Source organism: Myotis brandtii, unplaced genomic scaffold (genome assembly GCF_000412655.1).
Source record: "Myotis brandtii unplaced genomic scaffold, ASM41265v1 scaffold441, whole genome shotgun sequence".
Classification (NCBI taxonomy): Eukaryota; Metazoa; Chordata; class Mammalia; order Chiroptera; family Vespertilionidae; genus Myotis; species Myotis brandtii.
The window spans coordinates 395,262-406,314 of NW_005366873.1; the positions used below are offsets into that span (position 1 = coordinate 395,262).

Consider the following 11,053-nt stretch of genomic DNA (forward strand, 5'->3'; position numbering starts at 1 on the left):
ACAGAGAAGTATTAACTGTAGTCATCATGGTGTAGATTACATTCTCATGACTTATTATCTGATAATCGGAAATCTCTACCTTTGGACCACTTTTATCCAATTCTCCCACCCTCTTCTCCAGCCTCTGGTAACCACAAATATGATATTTTTTCTCTTTGAGATTTATTTATTTGTAGAGTCCACATATAAGTGAGATGATATAGTATTTGTGTTTTTCTGACTTATTTCACTTAGCATAATGCCCGTGAGGTCCATCGATGTTGTCACAAATGGCAGTTTTCTTCTTTTTTATGGCTGAGTAGCATTTTATTGTGTCTACCTAGATGCATCTTCTTTATCCATTCATTTGTTGACAAACTCTTAAGTTGTTTCCATGTCTTGGCTATTGTAAATAATACTGCAGTGAACACAGGGGATGCATGGCTCTTTTTGAGTTAGTGTTTTCATTTTCTTCTGATAAATACCCAGAGTAGAATAGCTGGGTCATAAGTAGCTCTACTTGTAATTTTTGAGGAGCCTCCCTTCTGTTTTCCTTAGTGGCTGCACCAACGTGCAGTCCCATCAACAGTGCACGAGGGTTCTCTTTTCTCCACATCCTCGCCAACACTTGTTTGTTGCTTTATTGATGATAGCCATTCTTACAAGTGTGAGGTGGTATCTCATTGTGGTTTTGACTTGTATTTCCCTAATGATTAGTGATGTTGAACACCTTTACATGTACCTTTTGGCCATGTGAATATCTTCTTTGGAAAATGTCTATTCAGTTCCTTTGCCCATTATTTTAAAACTAGAGGCCCGGTGCATGAAATTCATGCATGGGTAGGGTCCCCAGGCCTGGCCGGCTATCAGGGCCGATCAGGTTCCCCGCCTCCCAGTCTCCCTACCTCCTCCTTCCTTTGCTCCCTCAGTGCCCCACCGTTACTGGTCGCCTGCCATGTTCCACACCACCCCCTGGTGGTCAGTGCACGTCATAGCAAGCGATTGAACTCTCGGTCTCCTGGTCGAACTCCCAAGGGGACAATTTCCATATTATTTATTTTAGGATGCTTTTTTTTTGGTTTTGTTTTGTTGTTTTTTGTTTGTTTGTTTTGCTATTGAGTTATATGAATTTATATATTTTGGATATTAACCCCTGCCAGATACATCATTTGCAAATAATTTCTCCCCTGCATTTGGCCACCTTTTCTTTTTGTTGATGGTTTTCTTTGCTGTGCAGAAGCTTTTTAGTTTGCTGTAATCCTACTTGCTTATTTGTTATTCTGTTGCTTGTGTTATATCCAAAAAAATCATTGTGAAGACCCATGAGAGGAGCTTTTATCCAGGCCAATTTTTTAAAACCTGTGTATTATGTGGGCTACATTCAGGAGAAATACATTTTCTGGACCTTATTTGTTGCATTTTACTAGTTTTGTTGTAATTTTATTTGAAATCTCTAAACAAAAAAGCTGTAAGTTCTTATTCTTTGCTGTTATGTAACCATAAAAGCAATGCACACAAATTAAGTATGCACACAAAACTTTGAAAACGATTAAATGCAAGTTAATTACATTAGCTTAATATAAGGGATGATATTGTTTGCTGAAGCTAGATTGGTGCTTATGCTCAGTAGGTGGTACCCGGCTTCAGCATGAATTCCTTTGGGTTGGCAGGCTTATCTAACTGGGCGCCATGCGACGACTTAATTCATCTGCCATTTTTCTCCATTTAAATGCACATGAACTGCTTATTCATGTCACTGGCTACATCATTTAAGTGTTAACTTCACCTCTGTGCCTCTATTCTTTTCTTTCTATAGAGTGTACACAGTGTAAGTTGCATGCAGCAAATTGTGTACCAACATCCAGCCTTATAGGCCTAATCTAGATTATGTATAGTTTGGTTATATTAATTTATTTTAGGTTATAATAAAAAGGCATAATTTAGAAATCTAGCAAACTGTAGACCTTGAAGAATATATACTCAGCTGGTGTGGCTCAGTGGATGAGCGTTGACTTATGAACCAGGAGGTCATGGTTCAAGTCCTGGTCAGAGCACATGCCCAGGTTGAAGGCTTGGTCTCCAGTGGGGGGCATGCAGGAAGCAGCCGATCAATGATTCTCTCATCATTGATGTTTCTACCTCTCCTTCCCTCTCCCTTCTTCTCTGAAATTAATAAAAACATATTCTTAAAAAAAAAAAAGAATAGAAATCACTGTTGCCCATGGGCCCAACAGCACAGCATGAGAAGTCTCAAAAGAGGAAATGGCTAGAAGTGACACCAAGGCCCAGAGGTCCTAGTGATCTTGTCAGGGCTCCTGCTGAACATTTCAGTCCTGAGTGTGAAAACGGAGGACCCAGGGAGAGGCCAGTTCGGGAAGGTCACGATGGAGAACGTGCACCAGGTGTGCTTGTTAAACCATCAAGGGGCGCCCACGCCGCTGCTGGCTTCCTGCGCGGCTCGGCTCACTTGGAAGGGGCTGAATGTCCTGCTTATTGCCTCCCACAGTCAGTGGTTGGCATCGGATGTCACGGGCGGAGACAGGAACCCGGAGCGTAGTAAAGTACTGCCCGTGGTGCCAGGGTACACCTCTGTCTTCAGGTTTTTGCATTTCGGGTTTTCTTAAAGCAAGTCACATTGCCAATACAACGGGGAGACGAGTGTTGGGCTTGCTGTGTGTGTCCTTTACTTATTCCCTTACTTAGAACCTTTTTTCATTGTAGTGAGAACATTTAACATGAGATATTCTCTCTTCCCAGGTTTTTAAGTGTACAATATCAGATGGTTAAATATAGGAACGATGTCATGCAGCCGATCCTCAGGTCTTGCATAACTGAGATTTTATACCTCTTCCATAGTAACTCCCCATTTCCCCTCCCCCCACCCCAGCCTCTGGCAACTACCGTTCTATCTGCTGCTTCTGTGAGCTTCCGTGGTTCAGATACCTCATGCGCGTGGAATCACACTGGGCTTGTTCTTCCGTGGCTGGCTTATTTCACTTAGCGTAATGTCCTCAAGGCTCGCTTCTGGTATCGCGTATAGCAGGATTTCCTTCTTTTTTAAGGCTGCTTAGAATTCCACGTGCTCTTCAGATGTACACTAGATGCAGGGCTCCATTGTAGTCCCACCCAGCCCTCCTGGACTCTTTCTCCTCTGTTGCCAATTCTCTTGTCATTTCCCAAATGCCTTCATGGTCCCTGTTGACTGGATCATAAAGGGAATGAAAGAAGGTTCCAGAATTCCAGGAAGGGCTGAGACCTGAGCAGGAACTAGCTGGGGGGTGGGGAGGGTGGTGGTCAAATCCGACAATTGTGTGGTGCTTTGCTGCCCCCCTGCTATTTCCTGGGGGCTGCTATTACACCTTAGTATTGATTTTCCGTGGACCACCTTATAATTAGGCACTGGAATGTTTCCCACCACGTCCTCTCCCCATGGAAACCCCTGTATCATGGTGACTGAGCTTAATTTCCCTTGTCCACTCATCTTTTAAAAAAATATATTTTTTTATTGATTTGAGAGAGGAAGGGAGAGGGGGAGATAGAAACATCAGTGATGAGAGAGAATCTTTGATTGGCTGCCTCTGGCACCCCCTACCGGGGATCGAGCCTGCAACCCGGGCATGTGCCCTGACTGGGACTTGAACGGTGACCTCCTGGTTCATAGGTCGATGCTCAACCACTGAGCCACACCAGCTGGGCTGTCCACTCATCTTCAAACTTTACCCGTTGGGCGTGGCCCTGTCAGCCCACCAGCCATCACCCTGGTGGGCCCTGCCTCCACCAGGCTCTCTCTGCAGGCCACACGGCGGGCAGCCGAGCAGAGGGCTTGGGAAGAAGGCAGCATTCATTTTGTGAGACTCCAAAGGCCTGTGGTTTGTAAGCCCATGAAATCCCATCCAACATACCAGCCAGGTTTTCCTAATCTGCAGCCTCAGTGCTCGAGGAGCCCGCTCGAGGAGTTCTGTAGGTGGTAATTGAGGTTTGTACGTTTTTAGGTAATTTATTCTGGTTTTCTTCCCATGGCCTGTGAGCTAGAACTTAAATACAGCTTCTCTGTAGTGGTGTTTCTTCCTGTTTAGAGAGCCTAGCATAATATTTTGTCTTCTGGGCTCAAATAACCACGTAATTACTCGGTAATCATATAGTAATTAGCATGTACTATATGCATTTATTACATAATTATGTTCCTGGGGGATTGCACGGCAATTATACTTAGATTCAGCATATCATTTTATATACTGTGTAATGAACAAGTGTATAATTTGTTGCTTTTTCCCTTTTATCCTGATTTCGGTTTACCAACCAGGAGTTGGAAACTTCTCCTCCTCTTGCCTTGTTTACTGTAATTGGGCAGGTGCACCAGCTCCTCCGGCCTCTCTCAATGCCTCCTGATTACACGGCGAAGAGAGTGCCGGGAGCTGGCGGTCCGCGGTGGGCTCCCAGCGTCCCCACGCTTCATATTTGCTCCTGGTCCCGAACTCTTTAAGTTGTTAGCTTCCCAACACAGAGCCGATCAGAGAGCTCCACGCACCGCCAGGTAAACGCAAGGTCTCCATGGAAACCCAGGAGGGGCTTTAATTAAAGCGGAGCAGCCAGGCTCCCCGCACGGTGCTCACGCCCGCCTTTCTCTCCCTTCGCAGTGGAGCACATCCCCAAAGGGAACAACTGCCTGGACGCCGCCAAGGCCTGCAACCTGGACGACACCTGCAAGAAGTACAGGTCCGCCTACATCACCCCGTGCACCACCAGCATGTCCAACGAGGTCTGCAACCGGCGCAAGTGCCACAAGGCCCTGAGGCAGTTCTTCGACAAGGTGCCGGCCAAGCACAGCTACGGGATGCTCTTCTGCTCCTGCAGGGACATCGCCTGCACCGAGCGGCGGCGGCAGACCATCGTGCCGGTGTGCTCCTACGAGGAGCGGGAGAAGCCCAACTGTTTGAACCTGCAGGACTCCTGCAAGACAAATTACATCTGCAGGTAGGCGCGGGGCGGCCGGCCGGGAGATGAATGAGGTGGCAGGGAGGACCGCTGCGGCTGTGGCTGTGGCCGAGCTCGAGGGAGGGGAGGCCAGGGCAGGCATTGGAGAGATTGGCCAGAAACTGACCCCCGTGTCTGACACATGGTCCTTCAAAAGCCGGTCAGGTGATTGCTGTGCTGGGAATGAGGTAAATACCACTGTGCTTAGCAAACAGGGAGGGCACCCGAGCCAGGTGAGCCTGGAGGCACATGCCCACTCCACAGCCCTGAGACGCTGCCAGGAGTCCCCAGGGGTTAAGTAAGTCAGGGGAGGGGTGGGCTGGAGATATGGAGGCTCATGGCCATTGAGGTCAGAACACTGGGGAGACCAGAGTGAGAGGGTTTGAGCTGTGTCTGAGCCCTGAAGAGAGTTCCAGGATCCCTGAGTCTGTTCTGGGCCACCCGTCATCGATGTGGGCCGAAGGAGCAGGCCTCTTCCTGCTCGGCCATGTTCCCAGGTCCCGCCTCCATCAGACACATGCTAAGCTGGGCCCTGGTGTTGAAAACCTTCGCTTCCTTTGCCCTTTGGGCCACTTGCTGTTTTGATGTTTGAAGGAGTGCCTGAAGATGGTCTCTGTTTTTGTGTTTTTGTCGTTGCTTTGTTTTGTAAGCAATAGAGAATAGGTAGAGGGAGAGAGAAGGTCTCTCCTCACGCTACTCTCACTCACCCCCAGCGGTCACTATCAGCAACGTGATGTGCGTCCTTCCAGAGTTTAGGACTGAGTTCCGCTGCTGATGGAGCAAGTAGGTTTTGGAAGCAGAGACTTGCCTTTGCAGCCTCAGGCGATGCTGGTGCCACACTCGGGTGCGAAGGCCGGTGCAGGGCTGGAGGTTCAGAGGGGGCATCCCATTGGCAACACCTGGGCTCTGTCCCCAGCGTAGAGCCAGGAGCCCTCCAACGCCGCCTCTGACAAAATCGCATGCACCCAGCAGACGCTCACAGTGGACAGGTGCGTGAGGGTGTGTGATGTGCCTGGTTTCTTACCGATGCCCCAGTTCTAAAGAGCAGGAAAGAGAAGACTGATACTTCAAGGATGCTGGTGAACTGAGTTTCTGGTTAATTGTTTCATTTTGGTAGAATGGGACCCCCCACCCTCCGTCTTTCCTTAAACTCGTTGTAAGAGGGACCAAAGCAAAAGAGAAGCAGAACCGTCGCATGCTGAAGATTTTCAGAGTCATGTCCCTCTTCTTTTATTATTATTTTTTAAATTGGAAGCAGGTGACCTGCTATATGAGGAAGAGCTCAGGTGACCACGTGGGTCTTGGGGGAGGAGTCAGGTGTTTCTACAGAGCAGCTTCCCCAAGGACTCTTCCTCCCTTCCACGCCCCATTCCATTGAGTCCCTCTTAGTTGCCAGCTGGGGTCTGGATGTCTACGCTGGAAGGGTCCTGAGGAAGAGGCAGGGCCCCCCACAGCTCTGACCTGGGAAGCCAGTCAACCAGGGAGCCACAGAACCCCCCGCAGGAGATGGACGTGGTGAGGAGCAGGACACGGGGGAGGGGCGGGGGGGTGGAACAGGCAGGAGCTTGCTCAGGTGTAGGATGTCATGGAGCAGAGTCCAGGAGACTCCTCTTCTGGAGACCTTGGGTCTGAAACCCAAGTTCCTGGGCCAAGTTCAGTCTGTGAACAGAAGGGCTCCCTCTTCTAGGAGCAGGACTGGGTTTCCAGGGTCTCCCTTGGCTTGGAGCCAGACAACTCTCTCTGCCCCTACAGTTGTTACCCTGTTCCCTGGTGGCTCCAAGCAGCTGTGTAGGTAGCAGTGGGTGCGCCTTTCGCCCAAGGGGCAATGCTGGGAGGCGGTGGAGGGGAGGGGGGAGCCTTTTCATCTTGCACATGAGGTCTGGGGGAGGTCCCCGACATCCCTGCATGGGCTGGAAGCCCACCCTGAGGGGTGCATTGGCAGTACCTGGCCTGCTCCTCCAAAAACAGAGTCCTCAGTGGGTTGGTGTGAATTCGTCAAATCAGATTGCTTTCCCGCTAAGCTGTAGTGAGAAAGAGCGGGGAGCTTGGGAACTTGGGGTGTTTTGGGGAGTTGGCAAGAGGAACCTGCAGATAATGGGGTGATTTGGGTGCTGTTTTGGGGGCTCAGACTGGCCTGGTGGGAAGGTTCCAGGGACCGTGTGTGTGGAGAGACAGCCCTGATAGGATAGTGGCCGCGGCTGATGGGGCAGAAATGAACAAGGGGCAGCCCTCGCCTGATAACCACCTGGCTGGCCACCCCAAGGCGGGGACGTGACAGTGGCCACCCTGCAGAGGGCGAAGGTCAGCGGGACTGGAAGGTCGGCTGGGGGCGGTCTTTGTGCTGCTGCCTCATCTCTGGCTGGAGGAGGAACCGGATCCTGGACTATCGGGGGCCCTACCAGGTGAAATTGGCCTCGGTGTGATTGATGGGTTTCGTACCCTATCTTGAGTCTTCCCCGCGAAGGGGAATCCGGGACTTCCCCCGGTGTTACCTGTCGTCATTTAGCCCATGATTGCTTTCCAGAGCCGGGACTTCAGACTCCTGATTACCCCCTCCCTGTTGGTTGTGGTCGATGTAATTTAAGCTGCTAGGTAGCCTTGCAGTGTTTGCTTTGATCAGATTTTATTAATCTTGTCTTTAATTTTATCCTTTTTCCCATCCCCCCTCAATCCATCTTGGTGAGATCCCTGCCAGCAGCAGCTGGTCCCCCTGGAGCTGGGCTTCTGTGGGGTTTTACCTTCAGGCTCCCTGACCCAGCCCCATCCAGAGGGAGGGGGTGCGGCTGGAGGGATGATTTCAGGGTTAACTTGCATCACCCCAAAGCTAGAAGGATGGCAGGAGGGAACATCACTTCCTAAAAACCACATTCTTCGAAAGCTCACACTTGCAAATGCTCCATTTCCATCTCCACGCGAGTGACTATCAGAGAGCTGCTCGGGCTCATTAAAACTTGCCGCACTTCATGTTTCCCAGCTCTCAGCTCACAGGCGTGCTTCCCCGAGGGTCTGACCGTGCCTGTCTCTCTCCTGCCTGGTGCCTTCAAACGGAGGAGATGCAACTTTAGCTTTTCCTTTTGACTCATGCTGCTTTCTTCGCTCCCTTTTAGGAAAGCTGACAGGTTCCTTTCCTCTTGCGGTGTTTGGGGAGCGGGAGAGCGTGATGGGCCGGGCCTCAGAGCTTGTCTGGAGAAAAGCAGGCGCGGAGGTATTATTAGAAGGGTGTGATGGAATTTAAAAGCCTCCCATTCCTCCCCTGAAGCACAGTGTCTCCCTTGCCGCTGTTCTTCTGGTTGCTTTCTTAGTGCCTGCAAAGATGTCAGGGCTGAGTGTGGCCATAAAGGAAGCATAAACCTTTATTCCTGGTATGTGTTGCTATCTATACATAATTTAAACCTATGCCTTAGCTCGTTTCCCCCGAACTCGGATATCCAATATAAGCGCAGCCCTTGAGCGCTGGCTCGGGGTGCTGCAAATATGTTCATATCTCTTTTATTTTTCTAATGAATCACTCAGATGTCTCAGCTATTTTTTAACTTAATCTTTATACAAGGATATGTTTTATGATTTTTAGAGAGAGAGAGGGAGAGAGAAACATTGATGTGAAAGAGAAACATCAATTAGTTGCCTTTGGTATTCAACCCAAATGGGGATCGAACTTACAACCCAGGTATGTGCCCTGACCAAGAATCGAATCCATGGTACATGGTATGACACTCCAACGAGCTGAGCCACCGGGCCAGTGCTCTGCTATTTTTTATTGCCAAGATGTCTAGCGTCTTCCTCTTGAGCATGTCCCTTCCAGTTTTCAGGTGAGAATTACAATGTTATATTCCAAAACCCATGAACGGTGAGGTGTCAGTGTTGGAAGCAGCCAGGAGGATGCTTGGTGGGTCAGTGGCTGAACCCTTCTTGGCCCTTCTCTGCATTTGCAGCAGAGTTGCTGCATCCTTGGGCTCCAGAGTAACAATTCTTAGTCCATACTCAGCTGTAGCCCCCATTTCTCAAAGCATGACCTCTGCCCTGGGGGCTGGGTGCTAAGGGGGTTCCAGCCAGAAGCAGCCCTCCAACTTGAACACATTGTATTCCCAGGCGCTCTCTTTCCTGGCAGTGCATTGAGGTGGAACTGAATAGTGTGTTTGCTGGCCAGCCCTTCCTTCCTTCCTTCCTTCCTTCCTTCCTTCCTTCCTTCCTTCCTTCCTTCCTTCCTTCCTTCCGTTCTTCCCTCCATTCTTCCTTCCTATTGTAAGAACACTTAACTTGAGATCTACCCTCATAGCAGATTTTTAAGTGCACAATGCATTATTGTTGTCTGTAGGCAGGACGTTGTACAGCCAATCTCTAGAACTTACCTTTCATAATGGAAACTTTATTCCCACTGATCAGCAACTCCCCACTTCCCCTCCCCTCAGCCCCCGGCACCCACAATTCTCTTCTCCGTGGCCATACACTTGACCATTTTAGATGCCTCATGCAAGTGGAATCGTGCAGCACTCTCCTTCTGTGACTGGCCCAGTTCACTTAGCATAGTCTTCATGTTCATCCACGTGGTTGCATAGAGCAAGATGTCCTTCTGTTTCAAGGCTACAGCACTGCTTGGTCAAGCATATCTCCTTTCCTCTAGAAAGATTCTGATGATGCTGAACCTCAAAAGGGAAGGGACCAGAGCCCGTGTGCCCTCTGAGCCCAAGGCTTTCCTGGCCCTGCTGGTACTCGGCCTCCGTGTCCCCATAGTTTCCAGGAGAGGTGGCTTCCATCAGGTCACCAAGTATATGGTTCTGCTTTTCCCCAGGGACTGAGGGCCCTATCCTTATATCCCAGACATCTGAGGGTCTTGTTTTCTTTAGTTTTAGCAGAACCAAGGCGGCTCCAAAAGCATTTGAAATGTTCTGAATTCTGCCCTAACCAGCCCCACATTTTCCCCGCTAAGGCCGACCTTTGCAACTTAGAGGAAATGTGTTGTTGTTAGTTCGTTAACCAGGACAATTGGGGAAAATTGTCATTTCTGCTCCAGGCACTCACTTGGTGGGTCTGACAGAGTTAGGGCAGCTTTAAAGGGTGAGGAATGTGTTTTATTTGCCTGGGACCAGCCCCTTTCTCGCACAGTAAACTGTGGATCTTGGCGATCAAGGTCACCCTCCATCGCTGGGCTACATCCCCGAGCTGAGAGCTGGATTCTCCCATCACTATATCCGGGCTGGTCTCGATGTGCAGCAAGCGCAGGGCAGAGTGTCTCTGAGGATAATTAATGCCCAAAACTAGATGGGTAGATTAATTTGGCATTTAATTTTATTTTACCCTGATTCATTCACAAATGGAAATCGGCAATTAGACAATGCAAACCTTTGAACCGTGGAAGGAAAGTTTCGGGAGGATGAGAAAACATAAGTCAGACATTTTCCAGTTCATTTGAGCAGTTTTCCTTTCACGTGATTACATGGGTGTCTTTAGCAACGCGTTCAGAGAGCCGGGCGGCTCGATTTTAACGCCTTCCACCTGCGTGAGCTGCCTGCCACCCAGCCTCTGCGCTGGGGGTCCCCAGGCCCCTGCAGGGGGCCCCTGCATGGGTTGCAGAGGGTTTATCGGGGTCCCAGGAGGAGAGCAAGGATGGCCTCTGACCTCTGCGGCCGCCTCTTCTTCCTTGGCCCCGGCAGGCGGAGGAGCATGCTTCTTGTCGCCTCTTCCTGCCTCCAGCCCCAGCCCGGGGGTGAGATGGGACCTGAGGCCCTTAGCAGCAGCTGAGCCGTGGAGGAGGGAGCTCGCCACCTCCCCGCTGGCAGGGTAACCTGACGTGAATCAGGCGGGAGCCTGCTTCAACCTGCTCCGGCTTGTGGCCTCCCAGCTCCCTCCTTATCTCTCCTTTGGCAGAGGCCAGTGTAAAGCCCTTTGTCTGCTCCTGCTGGAGCCTGTCGCTTACCAAATGCTTATCTGGATTTACTCCGGATTCCCCTCTCTCCAGCCGCCCCTTCGCTGCACCTGCCTGAGCTCAGAGTCTCTGCCTCCTTCTCCTCGCTCCTTCTTTTACCTGCCCACATCCTCAGCAAAGGCACCTTTGCCACTGCTGGCCTTGAGACAGACTCAGACTCCCTCCCCTCCCCTCCCC

General features: G+C 50.2%; 1 protein-coding gene across 1 annotated transcript in view; it reads left to right on the forward strand.

Moving 5' to 3' along the window:
- GFRA1 (GDNF family receptor alpha 1) overlaps positions 1-11,053 on the forward strand; it is a gene marked incomplete at its 5' end in the record, with an annotated part of 179,848 nt that overhangs the window by 123,875 nt on the left and 44,920 nt on the right. Inside the window, one exon of the mRNA XM_005874557.2 lies at positions 4,617-4,953. Coding sequence (XP_005874619.1) covers positions 4,617-4,953 — 337 coding nt within the window. The remainder of the gene's footprint in view (positions 1-4,616; positions 4,954-11,053) is intronic.